Source organism: Panicum virgatum, chromosome 3N (assembly GCF_016808335.1).
Source record: "Panicum virgatum strain AP13 chromosome 3N, P.virgatum_v5, whole genome shotgun sequence".
Classification (NCBI taxonomy): domain Eukaryota; kingdom Viridiplantae; phylum Streptophyta; class Magnoliopsida; order Poales; family Poaceae; genus Panicum; species Panicum virgatum.
The window spans coordinates 10,838,758-10,863,905 of NC_053147.1; the positions used below are offsets into that span (position 1 = coordinate 10,838,758).

Sequence of the window (25,148 nt, forward strand, 5' to 3'; positions counted from 1 at the left end):
CGCTACCACAGTCCACAGGTACGGCATATGCTTCGGCGCACGTGCTTAGCATGCGGCATACTTGGGGGCAAATAAACAAATCCAACGGATTGGAAAAAAGCAGGGCAAAATAATCCGGTTGGGATCCAGAGCAGATATCGTCTCATCAGGATCTCATCGTCGGATTCGGAGGCCGCGCACGAGTGAGGGTGGTGCTTTGATCGGCCAACGAGAGAGCGACACGACCGAGGTCGGACGTGGCTAATTAGGCCTTCTTTGGTTGCAGGACTTTTTTTCATAAGTCCCTATCACATTAAAAAGAATCTTACTATTTTATAGTATTAAATAAAATCTGTTTATAAATATTTTTTGACAGCTGAGAGCTAATTCGCGAGACGAATCTAATGAGCCTAATTAATTCATAATTTGCTGCAGTGATGCTACAGTAACCATCCGTTAATCATAGATTAATATACCTCATTTGATTCGTCTCGCAATTTAGCCCCAGGGTTCTGCAGTTAATTTTATAACTTCTTTAATGGTATTAAAGCAAGTATTATAGCAAGTTGTAACTAGACTGAATGTTGGGATGGAGGAGAGAGAGGAGAAGCGGACTGGCTAAATGTTGAGATGGAGGAGAGAGAGAAGAACGGACTGTAAGTTTACAATCAGTTTGGGCACAAAAACCAAAAAACTTTGTGAGGTTGATAAGTGGGTTATGCATTAATGGTGAAGAGCTAAACTACTATACGATTAGCTGAGTCGCTAAGAGATGGACTGCAAATATTCTAACATCCAGCAACCGGCTGTATTATTAACCTTGTTGTTAGCACACAACTCGAAATATAGATGGATCCACATACCATCCTCATAGTCTTAGACTATATATTTATGACAGTGGCGGATCTAGAAATAGATTAAGGGATTGGTTTTCTTCCTCCTCTCATTTCCTTTCTTTTTACTCCTTTCTCCTAAAAAATGAAGGCGGCGAAGCCAGCCGGGGGGGAGGAGGGGGGCTCGAGCCACCTATCCCAAGAACTCTATGGAAATTAGAGGAAGAGAAAAAAAAGATGAAAAGAAAAACGGGGTTGGAGGAAGGAGAAGGGAGATGATGAGCCCCCTACCTTCAATTCCTGCATCCGCCCCTATCTTCATTGTTTATGGAGGTCTAGACCCACCGCTAAATCCGCTCCCGGTTTATGAGATCATCTCTTGAGCAAAAAATATCTCTCTCTTCCACTTAGATAAGGTGTTATATTTTAGTTCTATAAGAACTTGCACATTTGAGGAGTCTCGTTTGGTTTTTTAAGTAGCTGTCACATCGAATCGAATGTTCAGATGTGAATTCGAATGTTCGGGTGCCAACTTAATATAAAACTAATTGCATAAGTTACAATTAGTGTTCTAGATGAACTTATTAAGTATAATTAATGCATGATTAGCGGATGATTACTGTAGCAATTGATGATCAAATTATGGACTAGTTCGTCTCGTGATTAAGTCATAATAAATCTATATAAACATGTGATGTGACGAATCAAACGTGACCTTGACATCAATATAACAGTGGTGGATCTAGAAATGGATTAAGAGGGCTGATTTTCTTCTTTCTCTTTCTTTCTTTCTTCTTCCTCCTTTCTCCTCAAAAATGGAGGGGGAGGGCTTCATTCAATGGCGCAGCCAACGTGGTGGCTAGGGGGCTCGAGCCCCCTTACCCCAAGAACTCCATGAAAATTAGAGGAAGGAGGAAGAGGAAGAAAAAAAGAGAGATGAAGAGGAAAAAGGAGCTGAATGAAGGAGAAGGGAGATGAGCCCACCTAGCTCCATTGTTTATTGAGGTCTAGACCTACCACTAAATTTGTCTCCGATTTATGATATCATCTCTTGATCAAAAGATATCCTCTCTCTCTTCCCTTTAGACAAAATATTATAGTGTAGCTCTATAAGAACTTGCACATTTGAGCAGATCTTATCTTTACCGACATCAATCTTGATCCGCACGGAAGGGACTAGCACACTTTCTTCCGTTCCATGCATCAGGGCTTGGCACGTGTACACCAGCTAGCCGCTCAAAAACAAGGAGAACGTACCACTACTACAGATCGGGCCATTTGTCCCGGTTCCAAAGGGCTATTTGTCCCGGTCTTGGAACCGGGACAAGGCCGCCGGGACAAAAGCGCTGGAGGCTTTTGTCCCGGATGGTAGAACCGGGACAAAATGTCCCTCGCGCTAAAAAATATTTGCGTCCTGCTGGATTGGAACCCAAGACCTATTGCCTAGCGCATGGCTTCCTTGCCAACTCAACTAAGTAGTACATGTGACTCAATAAAGAATAACTCCCTTTTGAACTATCACGTGGAGGGGCCTTTTGTCCCGGTTGGTAACACCAACCGGGACAAAAGGGTCCTTTTATCCCGGTTGGTACCACCAACCGGGATAAAAGGGTCACCATTTTGTCCGGGTTGGTGTTACCAACCGGGATAAAAGGGGTTGGACCTTTTGTCCCGGGTGGAGCCACCAACCGGGACAAAAGGGGGGCCTTTTGTCCGGGTTGGTGGCTCCACCCGGGACAAAAGGCCCCTGTCCCCCCGCTGGCCCGGCTAGCCTTTGGACCCGGGACAAAAGCCACCTTTTGTCCCGGGCCCAAAGGTAACCGGGATAAATGACTTGGAACAAAGGCCTATTCTGTAGTAGTGTACAGTGCTGCTTGTGGTGTAGTCTCGGAGATTAAGGTTCAATAGTCTTTCTCATCGATCGCCTGATCAAGCACAACAGTGCAGATAAGATAAAGCGTGCGATGGTCGTCCAAGCTCAATCCACTTGCATGTCTGGATTTATTTCTCTGATTCCGAGGCGATTATCTGATCCTCTCCATCTCAAAATATCGTTTTTCCCCTCTTTGCGTGCAATGGAAAATTCCCAACTCTCTTTTTCGGCGTGCTGTGGTGACCTTACATTTTCTAGGTACGCTTTTGGCATTTAAGCATCTTCCAATAGAAAGTGTGATTGTTGAACGGCGAGGCGATAGATCATATATAGATCTCGTTCAGGGCTAGTTTTATGTGTAAAGATTACATAAACAAATGCCTTGTTTAGATCCCAAAATTTTTTAGCCAAAAATATCACATCAAATATTTAAACACATATGCATGGAGCATTAAATGTGAACAAAAAAATAAAACCAATTACACAATTTGCATGTAAATTGCGAGACGAATTTTTTTGAGTCTAATTGCACCATGATTTGACAATGTGATGCTATGGTAAACATTTGCTAATGATGAATTAATTATATTTAATAAATTCATCTCGTGTTTATGTAATTTGTTTTGTTATTAATCTACATTTAATAATTGAAATGTGTGTCCGTATATTTCAAAAACTTTACACCTAAACAACTAAACACACCAAGTTATATGATTTTTTTCTGAGATATAATTGGTGGAACGTTAGACTTCTCGATCGGTAATTGTTGGGGCTTAATTTTTTTCTGAGTTAAGAATGTCCTATTCTGTATGGCTACGTAACACTTTGGTGAACGAGTTGACGTAGTTAAGGAGACGATACATGTCAACGTGCAGACACTTCAATTCAGATTGCACCGTTGATTATATAAAGAAGATTTGCATTCTCACGGTACTCAGCAAAGTAACACGGTGTCAGTGCGAAGCTCGCGCGAGGTGGATTATGCGCCGGACTCCGACGACAGCCGATAGCGAGGAGCCAGCGGCGGAGCCCCGTAGCCTGTAGGGGCCATAGAGGCCTCCGGCCCCTACTTGGCACGCAAAAGTTTTTGAAGAGAAGAGCACCGAGCTTTGCCATCCATATACAAGTCCAGGACACACAAGTCCATATGCCTCTCTAATTCGGCCCACGACTCCACGAGCAACCAGCCCATGAGGCAGGACGCAAGCATCGACCAAAAAAAATCCAAATAGCTAGAGCCCATGCGGGAAGGCCGAGCGACGGAGTTTGCATGCCGGCATGCAGAATAATTGGCATGCAGAATAACTCGGGGTAGAGAAGATTTAATCATCTCCCTAATCTTTGTAGTTACTACATTAAGAAAACTGGAGGGAGTATATATTTTGAAAATATTTTTCATGGTGAAATAATAAAAACATTTTCTCTAAAAAATAATAAAAACATTAATCTAATGATGTTAAGCTTCACGTATTTTAAAAAACTAATGATCAAAGATTGAAAATGTTTGATTTGAGGCAAAACGATTAATCTAATAAAAGAGTGGACTAAGCACGGGCGAGCGCCTCTGCGGTCTAAACACGTGGTTCGACCCGGTCCTCAAAAAGAAGCATGTGGGTGGTTCGACCCCTGGACCATTGACAGAGCTGTTCACTCCCGTCCTCCGCCAGGTAATCACACTCGCCGCTCCTGCGACGTCGCTCTATGACAAGTGGGCCCTGGATGATTTGACTTCTTCAGTTCCCGCAGGCCCGCACCAGTGAAGGCTTCCAATTAAACCCCGAAGCGTTTCGTTTCCTTTCGTGCTCGTGCCGCTCCTCGTAACTCGCGCGTCTTCCTCCCCGGCTCCTCCCATTCTCCCAACCTCGTCTCGTGCTCAGGCCTTGCTCGTGCTTCTTTGGTCGGGAGCTCGCCGGGTCCACGGCCACGGGATCTCGAGCGCGGCGCGCGGCGGCGATGGGCAGCTTGGGAGGTGGATGGCGGATGCATCTCCTGGACGGCGCCCGGTTGGTTTCGAGTTTCGAGAGGTGGCTGATTTGCACGTTGCTTCGTGCTTGCAGGCGGCGGCGGCGGTGGCGGGGCTGGCGCCAAGGTCGGGCCTCCGGCGTTGGACGTGGCGCTCGCGTTCCCTCAGGCCACGCCGGCGTCCATCTTCCCGCCCGCTGGTGAGCCCTCGCTGGCTCGCTCCGGCTGTTTTTCTCGTGCTAGTGTAGCTCTCTGCCCGTTTAAACTGCAAATCTTCCTTGTTTTCCATAAATCGGTAGACATGCCATGCTCATCGTTTTTACAGTGGAGAACGTACGTACTGCATTGAGCTCTCTTCTTGTGTTACTTGATTCGGCGTAAATCAGCAGCACTCCGGTGTATCCCAGTCCCCTAGATCTGTAAGAAGGAGAAGAGGGATCTGTTTGGCGTACGGTGGCTGTAACAATATTTTTTTTAAGAGTCCACGGGGTGCTAAGAAAGCGCACCTGAACATAGTCATTTCTTCAAAATGAGATTGCATGATCAGACAACCGTTCTCGGTAACGAGGACGGTGATCAGACTATATTTTTAGGGTTTATGATTTAGGGGTTACAATAGCAGCACAAACACACACATCCAAAGAAACCACAAGGTTGCAATGTTTCAAAATTTGGGTTTAGTTTTGTCGGTAAGACTTGGTTAAAATCAGTGAAGTTCGGTTGGTTTCAGAATCTTACTATTACTAATTCGAGGCTCCTTTTGAAGTCTTCATGTGAAGCCAGCCAACTTGCATTAAGGCAGAATTTATGTGGACATGTTTCCTTGTTGCCACAAAGGACCTCACTCTTGTTTTGCAATCTCTAGCTCCATCTTGGCTGATTCTGGTGCGGGTTGCAGTTAGGTTATTGGTTATTCAGCATTGTGTAGTTTTAGCTTACAAGCTTGGACTGCCACATCATACTTTGCAGTATGCCACTTGTGAATTTCCGTTTATTAACATTCGATCTGGCCTGTTGTTGGTTGCAGTGTCGGACTACTACCAGTTTGATGATTTGTTGACTGATGAAGAAAAGGCACTCAGGAAGAAGGTCCGAGCTATTATGGAGAAGGAAATCGCGCCCATTATGACTGAAGTAAGTTCTTGCTAGAAGACAGCTACCAACCTTTCTGATTTCTCACATGTGTCACAATACACATGACTGGGAGTAGCTTTTTTGTGAAACATATCTTTTGAGCAAGTATATATGCTTCACATTTTTACTCCTTAATTCTGAGTTCTGACATGCTGATGTGCTGCAAGTCTGTATCTTGTCAAAGGCTTACACAGTGTCATTTTACTTCCGCAGTATTGGGAGAAGGCAGAATTCCCATTTCATGCCATTCCAAAACTTGCAACTCTCGGCCTAGCTGGAGGTATGACAAAGGTACATACCAAAAAATTCTATCTGTTCTCCACCTTCAAATGTCAGTTCTCGCCCACATGCTCAACATGTAAGTGCAATTTGATTGTTATTGTTTGTGTTTTGAAATTTCAGGGGTATGGGTGCCCAGGACTATCTCTTACGGCTATTGCTATTTCAACAGCAGAAGTTGCAAGGGTTGATGCATGCTGCTCCGCAATTATTCTAATGCATGCTGCTCTTGTAATTCCCGCGATTGGTAAATCTACCATTGTTTCCTTACCATTTATACTGTATGTTCCATGGGATGCCAAGGAACAATTAATTTGTGCATGCAAGCTAATAGTTTCATTTTTTTTGGTAAAGCGTAGACCTTTGTGGATCAGAGGCTCAAAAGCAGAAGTATTTACCTTCTCTTGCTCAGTTTAAAACTATTGGTTGTTGGGTGAGTTCTATTATCTAATTTATATTTTAACGCTTTGTGCTTATATTGTCAGCACTTCAGTATTGACCATGTTATTTGATATTTTGCCTTTCTGAGAGAATTATCTGCTTTCTGCAGGCATTGACAGAACCAGATTATGGAAGTGATGCAAGCTCCATAAGGACTGCAGCGACCAAGGTTAAATCAGTTCGGAAGCATTAATTTGGTGATGATGACAATGTGGTCTTCCCCCACTATATCTAGTAATGTTGGTTTTTATTTTGGAAGGTACCTGGTGGTTGGCATTTAGATGGCCAAAAGCGTTGGATAGGTAACAGCACTATTGCAGATATGCTCATCATTTTAGCTAGGAATACAGATACAAACCAACTAAATGGGTAATCATCTTTCCATTTTCTTTTCTTTATGTTGCCAGCACTGTTTCTTTTGTCCCTAAATGTCAATATGAAGTTATCTATTGCTTGTCAATGCAAGGATTATCCTGCTAGCTGGTACTGAATTTGATACCCTTACTCTAGATTTATTGTAAAGAAAGGAGCTCCTGGTCTGAAAGCCACAAAAATTGAAAACAAAATTGGACTCAGGATGGTACAAAATGGAGATGTAGTTTTAAATAAAGTATTTGTCTCTGATGAAGACAGATTACCAGGCATCAACTCATTTAGGGACATAAACAAGGTGCTGGATACATCTTTCACCACGTCCTCTGCTACGTGCTTTGTTGGATGAAGATTTTTATTTGGTTGAACTTTTAACTTCTGCAACAGGTGTTTGCCATGTCTCGCGTTATGGTGGCATGGCAGCCAATAGGCATATCAATGGGAGTTTTTGACATGTGCCATAGGTGTGTATCACATCACTACATCTGTTTCTAGTTTATTCGATCAGATACGTGTAAGACTTCCACTATCTCACAATCTGTCCGTGACTAGGTATTTGAAAGAAAGGAAGCAATTTGGAGCTCCACTGGCAGCTTTTCAGCTCAACCAAGAAAAGCTTGTCCGGATGCTCGGTGACATTCAGGCCATGGTTCTCGTTGGCTGGCGACTGTGCAAGCTCTACGAGTCAGGCAAAATGACATCAGGCCATAGTAGTTTAGGCAAGGTTCGTAAGTTGCAAACTTGCAATAATATAGCTAGCAATGCTTGAACGGTTCCCTCATCTTGAGCCCCATGATGGTTTCATCATTGTTTTTTTTCCTGAACAATCTACTGATAGCAACTGAATGCAGGCATGGACATCCAAGAAGGCCAGGGAGGTAGTTTCTCTTGGCCGAGAGCTGTTGGGTGGCAACGGCATATTGGCTGATTTCCTGGTCGCAAAGGTAAGAAGCAGGGGACCCAACAGGCCAAAATTACTGAGAAATTAAAATATGTCTGTCCGTGATTCTAACATGGGAAAACAATTATAAAAACCAAAATTTTCTTTAAAAATTCCTACTAGCTGCTTGTTTGCCTCGGGCTTATTGCACCTTGAAAACCATGTGATTGAAATCGTTATTACTGAAGGATATGTCTGTCCGTAACAATAACGATCCTTGTCTTTGCAGGCGTTCTGTGATTTGGAGCCGATTTTCACGTACGAGGGCACCTATGACATAAACAGCCTGGTGACGGGCAGAGAGATCACTGGGGTGGCTAGCTTCAAGCCTGCTGTGTTAGCGAAATCACGCCTCTGAAGATCTTTTCTCGTTTTCCTTTAGTCGAGTTGTTGTGATTGAGCAGTGGCTGCAACTGTAATAGGATTGTTTGTGTGCTTGAATGCCTAGCTGCAAAATTCGGCTGAGTGCCCAGTTGGTGTTGTAAACGTTTTGTGCCTGTTGGATTGCAATGCAGTGAGTCTGGACTGTAGTCCCAAGAACTCCAAAGCGTGTGGGAATAAGAGCAGCTAGATTCAAGCGTGAGTGCCATTTTTATCTCGGAAAATTTTGCTGGCTCAAACTAATGCCATATGTTTATCTTTAAGACAATGTGAACCTTTCCAGTGACGCATCCGGAGACGAGTGAATTGAAGTCACTGTTAATGTGCTGATCACCACACAAGAATGATCATTGATGAAAGGGGATTAGCTGAGCAAAGACTGACCGGAAGGCTCATATATATATATATATATATATATATATATATATATAGAGAGAGAGAGAGAGCCACATCAGGCACCTGCTCTGCGGCTTCCCATGGGCCCTTTTAACACCCTGTTCGGCGTGCTGGAAATCGGCAGACTGGGCTGATCTGGTTGGGCTTATCAGCCCAGCCGTTCGGCAGCTCCAGTCCAGCCGAACAGCTAGTCTGAACCCGCGGCCTCAGCCTCCTTCATCCCCTCTCTGCTCTAGCACAGTGGCACTTCCATCTAGAGCTGGGCTTATAAGCTGCTTGGCTGGGTCAACCGCAGCATCAGCCCAGCCGAAACCAGCCAGCCGAACAAGCCCTAAGTTGTTCTCAAGTTTTCCATGCTTTTTTGCGCTTGGTTACATGAAAAAGAAAGGCAAAGTATGTATCCACTCCCCTGCAAGGAATCATTTCTCACAAAAAAACGAAAGAGCAAATGCAGATTAAAACCTATGGAAGTCCTTTTGAACATCTTTCCACATACAAAATACATCTCCCTTTGTGCCTTGATGGGCGGCGTGAAAGAGCAAATGAGCCCAGCGAGGCAGCTCTATGCCTCCATCTCCATGGCTCCATCATCTCTCTGCATCAACGGACTACGGGCTTGCACCCAGTGGCGAAGCCAAGAATGGAAGGTAGAGGGGGCTGGTGACCCTTCTTCTTCCTTGCTCCCTCCCTTCCTTCATCAATGGTCTCCAAAATTTTAGGGAAGGCTGTGGGGGGGCTTCATGGAGTTTTGGGCAGTAGGGGGGCTGGAGCCCCCTCAGCCCCCCCTTAGATCCGCCCCTGCTTGCACCGCATGCTTCGGTTCCGGTGGCTGGCCGGCAGGCGGTTCGCAGACGCGGCCTGCCAGCTCGAGGGGCGAGCGTCCAGCTCAGCAGCCCTCTTGCCCCGGCGGTCCGGCCCCGCTGCCGCCACCGCGATGTGGGCCCCGGCCCGCGCAGCCGGTTGCCGCATCAGCGCGGCTGCGGGGAGGGGCCCACCGGATGACAGGGTGTCACACTCCAAAATATTTAATTTTGGATTGTGAGTATCTTTTAGAATGTGTTCAGCAATCTTTAGGGTTTCCCAAGAATTTTCCAGATTTTTCTGGCAATTATTCTCATTTTCTTTTGAGCTAAATCAATTTACTTGAATGGATCTAAAAATCATTTTCACGAGCTTCAAATATTTTATTTGGACTCTCGTGTCCCGAACCATCCTCAAGAAATTGTTCGGGAATTTCTGAATACTCAGGATATATTTTGGTGGCTTAAAATATTTACTTAGACTTTTCTAGATTTATTTTAAGCTCAAGAATATATTCTCAACAAATAAATTCCTTTTCTTTTCTTCTCGGACTGGGCTCAATCCAACCTAAATCCTAGAACCATGCCATGCACAAGCTTGAGCTCAACCACCATCGTCAGGATCTCATCATCCATAGCTTTTTCATCGACTAAATGGACATGAAGCTTTTTCTGTGAAGAAGCCCCAAGCCCGTTTCCGTTTCGTTTTCTCATTCTGTAGCTTCTAGTTTCTCGTCGTTGTCTGACCAAGCCATTTCTTAACCATTCGTGCTTCCCCCTATACTATCCCACACCGTAAGATGTTCCATCGATGTTACTGTTGTCTAATCTTTCACCTCGCTCGAAACGGAGTTTTATCTCAATTTCGGCGTTATGGTCACGGTCAGCTACGGCGACCAACACTAACACTTTAGGACTCTAATCCTAATCAATCAACCCGACCCAAAATGATTCGCTTTTCTTCCATCTATTTCCTCTTTAATTTTCCCTACGCGTCATTCTTTTAGCCGTTTCAGCTCTCCCTATCCAAAATGCTCCTCTCCCTGGCTGCTTTGTATGTATCTATGACATCACGGTTCCACCTGTCGTATTTTTTTTTCTTCTGTCGAGTGGCTGTTTTGAGCAGGGGAGAGCTCGGACTCCCCATGCCACACCCCTCAAGCAGGTTAGCCCAGCTAGTTCGCATGGGCCATGCTCCTGCCCGACCCAGTTCGCCTAGCACCAGGCCCAACGGGCGCTGGGCACCACTTGACCCGAGTCTGGGTAGCGCACGCCGTGGGAGCCTAGGCGTGTGTGCCACGCCAAGGTTCTGATCGTTACCTATAAAGCGCGGACGCTCGATGCCCTACGCCCCTTTCCCTCGCACTCTCTGCTCACCAACGCCGCCGGCCCTAGCTAACGCGTCCCCCATCACATCGCGCGTTGCCGCCGCCAGCAAGCCGCCGCCGGATGCCATCTGAACTCGTCGCGCCCTCCTCCTGCACAGCCGGCGCCGTCGCCCTTTTGGCCGCGTCTGCATGCCCTGCGCGTCCTTCTGCTGCCACCCGTGCAAGTCGCCCCCTGTGACCTGCGTCTTCGCCATGTACTGCCGCCGGGAGGGTCGGCCACGAGCGGACCGCCACCACTGCATCAGAACCACCGCCGGGCTTTGCTGCATCAACTCACCGTGCCGAGCTGCACCAGCTACGCGCGTCCCTATCGCTCATCTAGCACCGGAGCTCCGCTGCGGTTCGAAGGACAGAGCCACCGCCGCAGAACACTGCTGCCGATTCGTCGCCGTTGTTGGTACTCCGCCGCCGGTGAGCACAACCACGTGATCCCATCGAGCTTCTCTCTCGATTCCTCACCTTGGCCGAACTTCTCGCAGCCCGGATCACCGTCAAAATTTGGAAGTCAGAGCCGCCGGTCGTAAGCTCCACGAAGAACAGAGCAGGAGCTCTGTCGTTTTTGCGTACAGCCCCCTGGTGAATCCTTCTATCCTTTCCATAGTTTTTCTGTCTTGGCCGTTTCACCTTAAGATCCCTAGATCTATTAGGTCCTTACGAATCAGTCCAAACCCAGCCACTTTTATAGATCTAACCCTAGACTTTTAGCTTTTCGCGGACACTGCTGGTTGTGTTTTGCGAATCTTCTCTGCTAGTCCCTGTTGGCTATAGTTAATCACGTATAGATCCCTAGAACCTTGTTTTATCCATAGAATTGTCGTTTTTAGATTCGTCCTTGTTGCGTTAGTCTTCTAAAAGCCTAAGCTATCGTTTAGTAGTGTCGTTGTGCCGTAGTTCTTGTTTTAAAATTAAATATAAATTTAATTGAATTAATATTCTTTCATCAAGCTTTTCTAATTAAAAGATAGTTAAGTCTTTACTCCGGTTTTTATAATTAATGAAAATTTAATTAATAACAACTTAAACCTGTTTACAATTTGCTTAGTTCAACCAAATCCTAATTTTTGGTGTTCACATGTTACACAGTCTTTTATAATTAATGATTAATATGATTAATATTAATATCAACATCAATATGTTTTAACTATAATTTGTTAAGCTCAACCATGATCATATAAAGTTGTGCATTTAGATGCTCTCACATGTCTGTTTTCTAATTAATTGTTTAATTAGTTTAATGAAATTTGTACATATATAATCATGAATAAAATTTGACTAAATTTTACCTCAATTTTATAAATGCAAATATAATGTGTTTCTTTTAAATATCTTTCACATGTGGTTTCTAATTAAAATAAATAAAGTTTATAGTTCTTTTGTTTTCTTTTATAATATAAATCTTCCGATAGTTGTTTCTTTTCAACTGTAGCTCTGTCTTCCGCGTTTCTTGTGTTATCGTAACCATAGAAGCAAGCCCTATCCTTTAGTACGCTCTTTTAAAGACTTTCTTTTGTTTTGGTGTATTGTTCTTAGTTGTATCTTCTTGTTTGCTTTGTATGTTTGCCCGATGATTGCTTTGAGTAGAAAAATCGCCGTTCGAAGATTGAAGATCAAGAGTTCCAACTGAGCAAAAGCTGAAGAGCAGTAAGAGCAGCTTTTCGTTGGAGAAAGGCAAGTGACCCTAACCATCTTTCTACCTATGCTTATTCACAAGAGTATTATGGTGATTTAATTGGAACATGGAGAACCACCCAAGAAAACCGTACAACCACAATACTATATGGCTCTGGTCTTGGCTGATTAATTAGAGACTCTAGCTTGTGACAATCTTATCGAAAGGGCAAGAGGGACGCATTGATGGGATATAGCTCAGTCCTCTTGGGGCAATTGGTATTGTTTTATGATCCTTTGGCAAGGTATCACCTCATTAGGGCAGTGTTATGACCACTTTGGCTTGAAACCTTAGCGGGTTGTCATGGGTTAGGGAATCTTTGTAAAGGCCTCGTAGCGTCCCTATGCAATCACACCTCGGAAGTGTGGTATTGTGCCTAGCTAGCACATTGCGTGGTTGGGTTCAAAGTTCTTCGGAACTTTTACGCGAATTGTGGTGAAAGTGTACAACCTCTGCAGAGTGTAAAACTGATATATCAGCCGTGCTCACGGTCAAGAGCGGCTTGGACCCTCACATGATTAATAAACTTAAAGATGGATATAAATCACATTCTGGTTATTTCTTGTGGCCTTGCTGAGTACCAACCATAAGTGTACTCACCCTTGCTTACTGCTGCTCAGAAGGAAAAGTTGCTGTGAAGTCTTTTGAAGATGATACTGAGTTCTAGGCGTATGCAACCCCAGTCGATTGCCTGTGAAGTATGAAGCCTTCGTTTCCAGGATAAGCTGTATAACTCCGATAAATCTTTTAATTATTGCTTTTACATGATACTGTTACTGATTATTCACTTATGATGTCTCTATATGTATGAAACTTGATCCTGGCATACATATAGTTATGCATTCGGTTTTATCCTTAAAACCGGGTGTGACACAGGGTGTGTGATCGCCGGAGCACACAGCACTGCACACCAGCGAGTCAAGCGACGCCACCACCATCCACCCCAGTTCCGAGGTTACTTCACTCGGGTGGGTCCGATCTGAATAAATAATTGTGTGGCGGCCGGCGGCGGCGGGAGGATCACCGCGCCGATCCATTGATCCCCGTCCTCTGCCAAGTGGGCCCCGCTCCTACTGACGTTTCTCTATGACAAGTGGGCCCTAGGTGTGGCTGACTCGACTTCCCGCAGATCCGCAACAACCACGTGAAGGCTTCCCAAGCGTCTCCTTCGATAACTCGCTGCTTTTCTCCGCCCTTATCATGTGCTACAGTAGAGAACGGCGAAAAGCAGATGTCTCGCGTTCTCATTGGAGATTCCGCCTGGTCCCCTCGTCCCTGACGACTCCGGCAGGTCGCCGGCGTTGGGGGACGGGGGGATCCGACCTTCTTCGAGTGAGTATGTATAGAGTAGGTTTTCTAGTTTTTTTTGTTTGCTCGCCGGCATGTGTGGCGGCGGAGCTCAGTTGTGCGACGGCGGCGTTCGTGCTGCTGCGGTCGCGAATAAGTGTCTCTCCTTCCTTCTTCGACGGCGGTGATGGGTTCGGCAACGCCATCGGCGATGGTTGGGCGAGGTCTTCCTGGCGCGTCTCTGGTGGTGGTGGTGGAGGTCTCTACACCATATCTGACGACGCGTGAAGGTGGGTTTCTCCCCTGCTGTTGGCGATGCTTCTGGCGCCGCCGGGGTGGGGATGAAAGCTTTTGTTCCTCTCCTTTTCTCTGGTGGCGATGGTGGCGTCGGTCCCGGAGACGAAGGATTGAGGTTAGTCTGCATCCCTCTTCTTGCGAAGGGGATGGATCTGATTTGCTCCCCCGTGAGCTTTTTCTTCTGCGTTGGCGACTCTGTCGGCGGCGGCAGACTCCTGTTCCGATCACTGGTGTCTTCATCAGTGATGGCGGATTGCTTGATGTTCTTCCTCGACCTCGACAAAGATGGCCGATGTGCTTGGGAGGCCATTTACTCGGCTTCAGTGCCTAGCAGTAAGTCCTCCTCTGCGGTCTCTTCCACAAGCTGGAGGTCTCGTTGGGTGTTTTGGGCGAGCTGCTTTCTTGGACGCTGTGTTTCTTCCCCAACTCTGGCGGATTCGGAAGAGGTGCGATGTCCAGGAACCATGTGTGAAGATCCAAGGACTTCATTTTCAAATTTGAATGTTTTGAGGGTCTTGTACGCAAAGTTGCACTTTTGGAGGATGGAGATTACGGACTTTATTGTAAATTTCTTTTCCTTCAGGGTGCTAGTTGTAAAAGCTCTGCTTTTATAAAGTGGGATCCGCCCCTTCACAAAAAAAGCGTCTCCTTCGATTCTTTCGTGCTCGCGCCGCTCCTTGTACTCCTCGAGCGTCTTTCTCCTCCTCCCAACAACTCCTCCTAACTCCTTTGGTTGGAGCTCGTGGGGTCCACGAGCGTGGCGCGCGGCGGCGATGGGCAGCTTGGGAGGTGGGTGGAGGATGCAGGTAATGACCGTAATTAGCCTTAATGACAGGTAATTAACACCTGAGGTGTTACATTTTTCCTGTACAATCTGCTGATAGCAACTGAATGCAGGCATGGACATCCAAGAAGGCCAGGGAGGTAGTTTCTCTCGGCCGAGAGCTGTTGGGTGGCAACGGCATATTGGCTGATTTCCTGGTCGCAAAGGTAAGAAGCAGGGACCCAACAGGCTAAAATTACTGAGAGTATGTTCGATCTTCTCGTAACATGGGAAAACAATTATACAAACCAATATTTTCTTTTAAGATTTTCTACTAATAGATGTTTGTTTGCCTTGGGATCATTGCACCCAGAAAACCATGTGACTGAAATCGTTACTCCTCAAGGATATGTCCATAACAATTCTTGTCTTTGCAGGCGTTCTGTGATTTGGAGCCGATTTTCACGTACGAGGGCACCTATGACATAAACAGCCTAGTGACGGGCAGAGAGATCACTAGGGTGGCTAGCTTCAAGCCTGCCATGTTAGCGAAATCACGCCTCTGAAGGTCTTTTCTCGTTTTCCTTTAGTCGAGTTGTTGTGATTGAGCAGTGGCTGCAACTGTAATAGGATTGTTTGTGTGCTCGAATGCCTAGCTGCAAAAATTCAGCTGAAGGCCCAATTTGTGTTCAGACGGGAACGATGTCAGATTCGGGAGTGAGTGTCATTTTTACCTTGGAAAATGTTGCTGGCTCAAACTGATATCTGTTGATTTGTAAGACAATGTAACGTTTCCATTTTCCAGTGATCTATTCGGTAAACTGATGTCACTGTTAATGTGTTGATCACCACAAGAATGATCATTGATGAAAGCGGAGATTATATGATCATGTTCTTGGCATGAAATCCACGGGGAAAACCTGGACCCAAAGGAGACGCCATCCGTGCTTTCCGTGACGTGTCAGCGGGCAATGAGCTTGCATTTGCACGCACCCGCACGCTTGCGCTTTCCGGTGGCTGGCCGGCGGACATGTCACGCAAATTTACTTACACAGGGATGTTCGGCTGCATCTATTTTGGATGCGAACATATATATAAACAAAATAATCAAGGTGACACTGGGGAAAGGATTCCAATAGCTCTGGCAATTTCTATCTTCTTTCTGATATAATCTGCATAGAACTTTGGCCTGGTCCACTGAAAAAACAAGGAAACAATTTTCGTTACAGCTAATACTATGAAGCATGCTGATGAAATTCTAGAAAATACCGTGTACCAGCTTTGTAATGGCATCTGCAATCAAGTCCTGAGCTTTCTCCTCGGTAACCTAAAGGTAGGAACAAAGGTTTCAAATATAACATAACAGTGGATTCCATTTTGAATTGTCACACAAAGACAATACTTACTTCTTCAGTAATGCCTTTTGTGCAATCGCGGAACTGAAAAGGGAAAGAGGTCAAATGGATAAGCATCAGACAGGACTACTAATCAGAAGATGGCATTAATTTTTAGATGCGCAGGAAAAGAAAACCAACCTGCATTTCAATCTCAAAGCTATTACTCTCCAGTGCATATTCCATTACATGTTCGCGTAGTGGAAACTGGTCCAATTTATAGACTTCCTCCAAAGCCTCTCTAAAACTCTTCTGAACGTGTTTCGAAAGAAAAGGCATGGATTATTGGCATTTATCAACACAAGAAACCAGTATTCCGTAGTTGCTTAGCTGTGCAGAAAATAGTGCAAACTGCTAACCTTTAGCTTGGCCACCCGCTTCCAAATCTCAAAGTACACGCCATCTAATTGCTTATACCAACAAATTTCCATGTTCATGAAATCAATGCATTCCTGAAACAAAGAAGTCGGCGCAATTGTTACATACAAACCTCCAAATTGAAACTGAAGGCTGCTAGAGATTCCTACATAATAAGCAGCGTGAGCTAATCTGGTGGTTATATTGGAAAAGCCAGTAGCGATCTTGATTGCTTGGGATTCTCCTCTTCTGCATATTCTCCCCCACTAAAAAAGATAAGAGTAATACAAAACATAGAGAAACAATGTCAATCTTGTTAAGATAACGTGATGATCTGTGAGCTTAAACAGTAAGCTCATTGAATGATCTACAGTAAAACGATAAGATAACAATTAATGAAAAAGATAAGAGAACGGGAACGAACGTTCTCGTTCCCGTCCTGATCGGGGGCGGAAACCGACCTAGGGATGTCGGTCCCCCCCCCGGTGAGCCACGACTATAAAAAGAGAAGGGGTAAAACCCCGAAAGGCATCCGATCTGCTGGTTGTGGCCATCACCGGGGTTTTTTCGTGACCGGCTAAAACACACATTTCATACACAGAGGCAAGAAGAATGAGAAGAAGAAGAGGTCCTAGCGACCAAGGTACGCATTTCATGTTATTTTGTGGTTCTAGTTTGAGCTAATGATCCTAGAACTTCTAACAATGGCATCAGAGCGAGGTTAGCATCAATTGGAACCCTAATTAGCTCTCTGAGTACACAGATCATGCTTAACCTAAGTGTTTTTGTTGATCTTTATCATGCTTAAGCCTCTGTCATGAAGTTTTGAGCCCAAATCATCAAGACCGAAACCCTGAATCCACTAAAGAAACCCCAAATCCCACTGCCGTAACCCTAGCCAAACCCCAAAAACCCCAAATCTAAGAAACCCTAACCCTAAGATCTAAAGAAGAGGGTCGGGGACTTACCTAAAGGGCCTTTTAGGCCACCACCGTCGCCATGGCTGCCGCCATGGCCGTCCCTGATGGCGAGCGCGCGCTCGGGACTTGGTCCCGAGCGGCCTCGCAGCCCCGCACCGACGGCACCGACCCCTCGAGCGCGCCATGAGGCCGCAGGGGCTGGCTGCCGGCCGGATCTGAAGCTTGCCGTCGCCACCGCTGCGGATCGACGCGCGGCCGGCGAGGTGCCCTTAGGGCACCGTCGAGCAACGCTCGACGGAGCCGCGCGCCCGCATCTGCGGTACGCAGCTCCGGCGAGCGGAGCTCGGTGGTGCCATCTTCCTCCGCTGCGCCGGCGAGGCGCTCCGCGCCGCTCGCCGCCGTGGCTCTCGCTCGTGCGCCCGCGGCCGTCGAGTGAGGAGAGAGAAGGACGGGGGAAAAATGATTTAGGGTTTGGGGGGGCCGCGGCCGAGCGACCCTTTTAAAGCGGCGTGGGCGCGACTTCAACCGTCGGATGAGATCCGACGGCTGACGCATCTCGGCCGCGGACGGGCCGGCAGAGGCCGGTGGAGGGAGGCGATTTCCCGGCCCAGGCCCAGGTTTTTGGGCCTGGAGCCTGAGAAGGGTGAGGCGGCGATTAAACAGGCCGGGCCGAAAACGGCCTGGGCCGAAATTTGATGATTGGGCCGATTTTATTACGGGAAAATTACGAAATGAATAATGGGCTGCATAGTATTGGGCCTAAAATACATATGGGTTGAAATAATGATTGGTTTAAGTTATAAATATTATTTTATCTTTAAGTATTACGATTATGGATATTATCTCACGTTTAAAGTTTAAAGATATATCTTTTGGCAAACAATAACAAGGATTATGATTAGACTTGTTAAGTATTGAAATTTTCTCATGTTTTTTTTGACATTTACATTATGACCATTACTTGAAGTTATTGTTATAAGTGATATTTTTATATAGTAAGGCCAAAATTAAGTAAAATTATGGTAAATTTATGTAATTATGAATGATTGAGTTTTTGCCTAAATAATATTGTTTTGGGCCAAACCTTATGGAAATTTTCTCCATTAATGATTAAGAATTTTTCCATATGTTTATGATTAAGTATTCTCATTATGTTTTAATGCTTCACTTTATTTCTAAGACATTTTATGTTTATGTTTTGCCTTAGTACAATTTATGCTACCACTGAAAATCATGAAATATTCTCCATTTAAATTGGAATTATTTTTTCAGTGAAGCTTTAAATTCAGTTTAAGTCTATTTGAAATATTTATGATCTAATTATGATGATGAATTATTTTCATTATGAAATTAAGTTATCTGCCACATACTTATGTGCCACTTGAATTGAGGCTTAATAATGAAGCATCTTATGACCCATAAATATTATCAATTATGTGAGCATATTTTACTCACAAGAATTGATATGCCCGTAAGTTAAACATGAAGCTTAAGACCCATTTTGGGAAAAATCAAATAATGACATCTTTAATGGCCAATTACCTAAGAAAATTAAATAATGAGCCATATTTATTTGATGTCATTAATACTTTTGCTCACGTTGGAAAAAAATGTGCATCCCATTAATAAGACCACTAAGGAATCACTTATTATAATGATTGGGATGCACAAATTCCAATAATTAAGTGGCTTTAACTTATAATTTATCCTAGTTTGGAATCAATCCAACGGGATATTTAGATTTATGATTTCAATTTTAATGGTGATTTGTGGTTGTATTCTGACCAAAGTTGTTTACAATCATGGATTATCATGATTTAATTCATTAATAAAGTATATTATTCTTAAGCCAGGCATACTTAATGAGTCCAATTTTTGGACATAAATCTTAATAGCTGGTTTTTGAATATTTTCTTAGTTGAGCCACAAATAACGTTGATAAGAATGTCATAGAAATACTAAGTTTTCTCTGATAAGTAAGAATTTGCTTAAAAGAGTATTGGCATAACGTAACTGATTATATGACTTGTGACTACACATGTCATTATTTATCCTGAAGATTATGATTAATTTTGTGACTCATGACTATATTCTGACCAAAGTTGTTTATGGTCATGTGTCACTAAGGTTGGTTGAGTAACTAAGTTGCCAGCTCTTGAGCAATATTGGGCATAATTATAAACTAAGTTTTATCAGATTAAGCTAATGCTGAATGATATGAATAATGAGAAATTATGTCAATGCATATGGGTCATTTTCAATAACATTTCCGCTGCAAAAGGAATAACACTCTGATTAAGTGTAGCATACATTCATCATTCTGGCCAAAACTAATTGATGAGTGTGTGACTACAAAATTTTGTTATTCCAGTTCATCTTCTGGCCAAAGCTGATTTTGAATCGGAGTAATGAAAAGAGTTCATATCTAAAACTAAGTGTGGCTTGTGTTTATCATTCTGGCCAAAGCTGATTGATAAATAGCTGTCCACAATACTTTTGTTGGTCTTAATCCACTTCTGGCCAAAGCTGATTTGGGTTATGATTCAACAAAAGAAGTTTTATGCACATAATATTAAAGTGTGGCTTGTACTTATTCTTCTGGCCAAAGCTGATGAATAAGTGCTAGTTCACAAAATTCTGTTGTTCTTTTCCATTTCTGGCCAAAGCTGACTTGGACTGGTTCAATAGAAGAAGTTTGTGTTGATGCTTGCTAAAGTATTCAATAAAGCATCACATGCCTCTAAAGATCAAAAACTAATTAGTGGCACTAAGCAATTAGATGAAAGTATCTATACCTCATGGAAAGAACATCCATTTATGAATGTAAAATCAAACTTATGAATTATCCCTATTGATGATAAGTATTAATTAAGTCATAAGTTCCTAAGATTATTTAAGATACCACTATCAAATGTGAAGTGGTTTTATCTGCACCTCATTAGTTCTTAAGATCATAACTAAGATGGCACATACAAGTGTCATAAGAGGTGCAGTTCCCATTAGAAAAGTTCAATACCAAGGATATTGATGATAAATTAATGATTTTATTGATCATCAATATCTAATGGGAAAATATTAAGATAAATCACTTATGGATAAATATAAGAATCAGGGGGAGTAATCCCCAAAATATGTTATGTTAAAGAGCATATTTGACATTAATGGTGAGTTGTTTCCCTTATTATGTATCAATGAGGATAAGATAATATGATGTGCATCAAGTCATGATTAAGCTCAAAGAAAATGAGACTAAGGTAATAAGATGAGTCTCTAAGTAATAAAAATTCTAAAGAATTGTAATTATGAAAAGAAAGATAATGTCAATAGATTCCATTAGTATAAAGTTATACATTCATGTTACGTTTATATGTTATAATAAAGATAAACAAACAAATAAATAAAGGTTCTTCGAAATATGGTTGCTATTGTATAGACCACATTTCGAGGGGGAGAGTGGAACCTTCATTAAGAAAATATTTTCTCTTTATGTCAGGTAAGAATTAAATATTGAGAAAAATATTAAGATAAGTTTATCATGTGTCAGTTTCTTATGTGTCATTTAATTAACAATATTATTCTTATTATGAGCTATATGCTAGCCTTAGAACTGAATACTAATTCAGTACCATATCTCACCACTAATGTGGCTAAGTTGAGAATTAGATGGGAGCTTTAAAGCAAGGAAAAATAATGCTAAGCTCATTTATGAATACTTGCTTTAGTGCCCACATGAAGATCTTTGATCAATCCCACTTAATGTGAAAAGGAAAATATATAAGGAAAAGGGATTGATTATGTTATATAAGATATAAAGAATTGATGATATTTGTTGCTCATCATTTAAAAAAAAACTATTGAAGTCCATAAGTGATACATAAGTACGATGAGAAATAAGTTATTTAATTAAGTTTTAAACAATAGGGATATTGTGTACATAAAATCCAGATTTTCTTTTTATCTGGATACTAAGATTGTCTTGGTGATACTCTTAAGTTTTGAACAATAATGTTCACCAAGATAAAGGTCCAGGAAATGGGTTGATTCCCATTAAGGACAATAAATTTGCTTATGTTATGGCAGACGTAAGCATTATGTGTTTCATTAAGTTTTGAGTTGCCCTAAATATTCTTAAAAGGACCGGGATATCTGGGAAATAAGTCCAGGACTGGACCCCTAGAAAATCATTTAGAACAATTCGCCTTATTGGCATAAGTGTAAAAGGTGTTATGTTACATGCCCACAAATAAGGAGTCCAATATTTTGGACAATTATGTTACAAGAAGTGTTGATACTGAGAAATTCCACATAAAGTATTATCAACACTCTTGTGGGAGAAGTCATATGTGGAAGGCTTCAACCAATACTTTACCTAAAGCATTATTAAAGATGAAAGTTAAATTGTGGCATGTTTTGAATTATACACCGTCAAATATGGATTTGTGTCCCTGATCCATATCATTTTAAAAGATAAGAAATTGTTTTAAGCAATTTATCCCGGAATTTATTAAATAAAAGAGTGCAATTTTTGGATCGAGTAACATGTCGAGAGGTATTCCCAGACCTAAGACATTGTGAAAGATTGGATCCAGAATCAAATATGAATATTCAAGGCCTACATAAACTCAGTTTAAGATTAAGTGGTGCTTGACAAATTAAGTATGTCATAAGTGTTGAGCATCAAATAAGTTCTAAGATTTTGGTGCTCAATATGTAAGCATTAAGTGATATGACATAAGTCCTAAAGATTGAGCATCATGTTTAAGAGGCTTGCCTAATAAATTGCCGGCATAAGAATTAAAAGGCAGCCTATTACTAAGGGACAAGTTATGATTCTGGAAATACGTTGGTTTTTCTTCCTCCTTTAAAAGGTGCATGTACATAAGAATAAATGTGTGAGGACAAAATATATGTTTAATACATATAAATGAAAACCAACTGCACTCAGGGACTATTATAACCTTATCTCCCCATAAGCCTAAGAGGAGTCACTTTGATTTTGAATGGGAACCATGGTCACTTAGTCATGTGGTACTTAATTGACTGCAGTGATTGATTGATCTGGTGTACCATCTTTTGAAAAGTGAATCCGTAAGTTTTCTATAAGCATAAGGAATAAGTTTTGGAGCTCCTAAATTAAAGAAGTTTGTTTCGAAATAAAGTGGTATGTTATAGTCACTGGGTTCAGTGGTGCTTTTGTTAACCATTGTAATCTTTTGTCTTGATGTACTATTTTATTAAGAAATAAACTTATAAGTTTAAGCCCTTACGATCAAGGGGGAGAATGTTAAGATAACGTGATGATCTGTGAGCTTAAACAGTAAGATCATTGAATGATCTACAGTAAAACGATAAGATAACAATTAATGAAAAAGATAAGAGAACGGGAACGAACGTTCTCGTTCCCGTCCTGATCGGGGGCGGAAACCGACCTAGGGATGTCGGTCCCCCCCCCGGTGAGCCACGACTATAAAAAGAGAAGGGGTAAAACCCCGAAAGGCATCCGATCTGCTGGTTGTGGCCATCACCGGGGTTTTTTCGTGACCGGCTAAAACACACATTTCATACACAGAGGCAAGAAGAATGAGAAGAAGAAGAGGTCCTAGCGACCAAGGTACGCATTTCATGTTATTTTGTGGTTCTAGTTTGAGCTAATGATCCTAGAACTTCTAACAAATCTATGGTTTTTGTATAGTCACACTTACCTTAAGAGTTGGCCACTCAAGATGAATATAGTCCTCCATCCACTGGCAAAATGTATAAGGGTTGTGAGACCAGAGCAAGAGAAAACACCGTACAAAATTTTGAGCTTTGCCCAACATATTCTATAATGCATACCTTAAGCTTCTTCGACAACTCCTCCCAGAAATAAAGGTATTCTAGTTCAATCTCGTACTTATGAAAATACATGCGGTAATCATTCCAATGGACATACTCACAGCCACCCTACATTAAAATGGATGAAAAACTGTAGTTTAGAAATTTCTTTAATGACAACCAATAAGTAATTCCTTTTTCTCTTTAAACTAATTCATCTACAGCCAATCGAAAGTGTCTGCCATTCTGAACAGGCAAAAAAAAAAAGCCTTGACCAATTTCATGCAAGAAAGCAATGACCAGCTGCCATAAAGTCACTTGTTTGCATATCAGATTATGAGTTGTGTTTTCAGTGTTAATTAATGCTCAGCCTACATACACTCCTGCATTTTGTAAAATCAGAGTACACACTGATATTCCCGTTAAGCTCGTATCATAAAGTTATTGTGACAGCTAGAATCATCATCAAATCTTAATTTTGGGGCCCAAGTCATTGTGACAGCTCCTAATCATACTAACACAAAGGATCAATCAAATAATGGAAGGTTACTCATTAGTTAATATAAAAATACGTACGTGATTTTGAGGGACCAAATGTTGGTAGTCATCCAAGGCAGCAACTGTGAGATACTGGAAGGACCAATCAAACATGTTGTCTCTTTCAATGTACCAAAGTAAACCCTCCCTGTCAAGATTGTCCAGAATGTGATCCCCATCCAGTTTAGTTTCATCTTCCACAAAGCACTTTAGCTTTTCCTTGAGACAGCGTAGATGGTACTTTTCCAATTCAGCACTATGTGGGTCATCCTTGCGCCCTTGTTATGTCACCTGTACACGTTGTACACGTTGAGATCATTGATGAGCAATGAGATAAATTAAATACGAAGCATAGGTTAGGCGAACAGACATGTATGTTGAATACGACAATTGAAACGATATTCCGACAAACAAAATGAATGTAGATATCTAGAACAACTCAGAGCATGTAATGATAGATGTGAATATGGATGGAACCTTGTAATATTTGATACGGCACAAAACATGGTGAACTTGAAGCTTTTTTATCTCCTCATCGCCCAGTTCAAGAGAAGTGTCAACACGAGGAGGTTCGCAGGGCAGCTGTTCATAGTAACGTTGCAACTCCTCATGGTCAATGCCCTCTCCCACACCCAATTCATTCAGTTGCTGGATTAAAAGGTCTGCTTCTTGTACCTTTACCATCATTTCCTCTGTAAGACGTCTTTTCTCATCAGCCGTAAGCAGTTCTTTACTGTGATGGGCAGCAGTTTTGCCACCCAAAGAAAGACCAGCACAAGCATCGTTGGAGGTTGTTCTTCTAAGCTTCTGATCAACACGCAGGGTGGTCTCCCTTGGAAAAGATTGATTGCTTTTTGACTGCTGCTTCTCTCTTGCAGTTGGTAGTTCTGTGTTGGTGCCAGGCCTTCTGGTGCTCAATGGATGACACAACTGTCGAGAAGGCGAAGCCCTCTCCGTTCTATAGTGTCGTGGTGCTGCAAACCACAGCCGGGTGGCGGATGGCACCCGCCCTAACTCAGAGGGTGTGTACTCGGGGGTTAGCTAGTCTTAGATTGATCTCGCTCAAGAACACGATGAACACAGCAGGATTTAGAGTGGTTCGGCCCGCCGGAGCGTAATACCCTACATCCACTGTGTGTTGTATTGCCTTCCCACGAGAGTGTGAGAGTTGTGAGAGCTTGTGTCTGTCTGGCCATGTCTTGTGCACAGCGAGCGCCTCCCTTTTATATCTCAAGGGGGCGCGTACACAGCTGTTGGGTCCCCGATAGGTGGATCCAACGATGTAGTATAAAATAACGTACTGTTCATACATTATGGCATCGCAGGCAAAGG

General features: G+C 42.9%; 2 protein-coding genes and 1 long non-coding RNA gene across 4 annotated transcripts; 2 read left to right on the top strand and 1 right to left on the bottom strand.

The window, feature by feature from the left end:
- Positions 1 to 4,748: 4,748 nt before the first annotated feature.
- LOC120667303 (acyl-coenzyme A oxidase 4, peroxisomal-like) lies at positions 4,749 to 8,398 on the top strand. The gene is made up of 12 exons (XM_039947406.1): positions 4,749 to 4,847; positions 5,675 to 5,781; positions 5,995 to 6,072; positions 6,184 to 6,307; positions 6,420 to 6,493; positions 6,611 to 6,670; positions 6,761 to 6,870; positions 7,012 to 7,171; positions 7,261 to 7,337; positions 7,426 to 7,597; positions 7,725 to 7,817; positions 8,043 to 8,398. The coding sequence occupies exons 2-12, from the start codon at positions 5,749 to 5,751 to the stop codon at positions 8,169 to 8,171; spliced, it is 1,110 nt and encodes a 369-aa protein (XP_039803340.1). The 5' UTR covers positions 4,749 to 4,847; positions 5,675 to 5,748; the 3' UTR covers positions 8,172 to 8,398.
- A 6,492-nt stretch (positions 8,399 to 14,890) lies between these two features.
- On the top strand, positions 14,891 to 15,615 carry LOC120667305. The gene is made up of 2 exons (XR_005672138.1): positions 14,891 to 15,021; positions 15,232 to 15,615. It is a non-coding gene; the product is annotated as an uncharacterized LOC120667305 (long non-coding RNA).
- A 42-nt stretch (positions 15,616 to 15,657) lies between these two features.
- LOC120667304 lies at positions 15,658 to 24,774 on the bottom strand. 2 transcript variants are annotated; one of them, XM_039947407.1, is made up of 10 exons: positions 24,294 to 24,774; positions 23,856 to 24,107; positions 23,301 to 23,408; positions 23,168 to 23,209; positions 16,716 to 16,811; positions 16,548 to 16,640; positions 16,330 to 16,440; positions 16,201 to 16,233; positions 16,071 to 16,121; positions 15,658 to 15,991 (listed from the first exon to the last, which is right to left on the bottom strand). In XM_039947407.1, the coding sequence occupies exons 2-10, from the start codon at positions 23,928 to 23,930 to the stop codon at positions 15,902 to 15,904; spliced, it is 699 nt and encodes a 232-aa protein (XP_039803341.1). In that variant the 5' UTR covers positions 23,931 to 24,107; positions 24,294 to 24,774; the 3' UTR covers positions 15,658 to 15,901. The 2 variants fall into 2 exon arrangements, with proteins under 2 accessions (XP_039803341.1, XP_039803342.1); XM_039947408.1 differs by lacking the exon at positions 16,201 to 16,233.
- Between the last annotated feature and the right edge of the window lie 374 nt (positions 24,775 to 25,148).

Excerpts from the sequence above, each read along its gene's own strand:
- LOC120667303 (XM_039947406.1), top strand. The coding sequence starts at position 5,749 with ATGGAGAAGGAAATCGCGCCCATTATGACTGAA. Across the intron at positions 6,494-6,610 it reads TTAAAACTATTGGTTGTTGG|GCATTGACAGAACCAGATTA; the intron begins GTGAGTTCTATT and ends TGCTTTCTGCAG. Across the intron at positions 7,338-7,425 it reads GTTTTTGACATGTGCCATAG|GTATTTGAAAGAAAGGAAGC; the intron begins GTGTGTATCACA and ends GTCCGTGACTAG.
- LOC120667304 (XM_039947407.1), bottom strand. The coding sequence starts at position 23,930 with ATGTTTGATTGGTCCTTCCAGTATCTCACAGTTGCTGCCTTGGATGAC. Across the intron at positions 16,122-16,200 it reads CAAAAGGCATTACTGAAGAA|GTTACCGAGGAGAAAGCTCA; the intron begins GTAAGTATTGTC and ends TCCTACCTTTAG. Across the intron at positions 15,992-16,070 it reads CAGATGCCATTACAAAGCTG|TGGACCAGGCCAAAGTTCTA; the intron begins GTACACGGTATT and ends TTGTTTTTTCAG.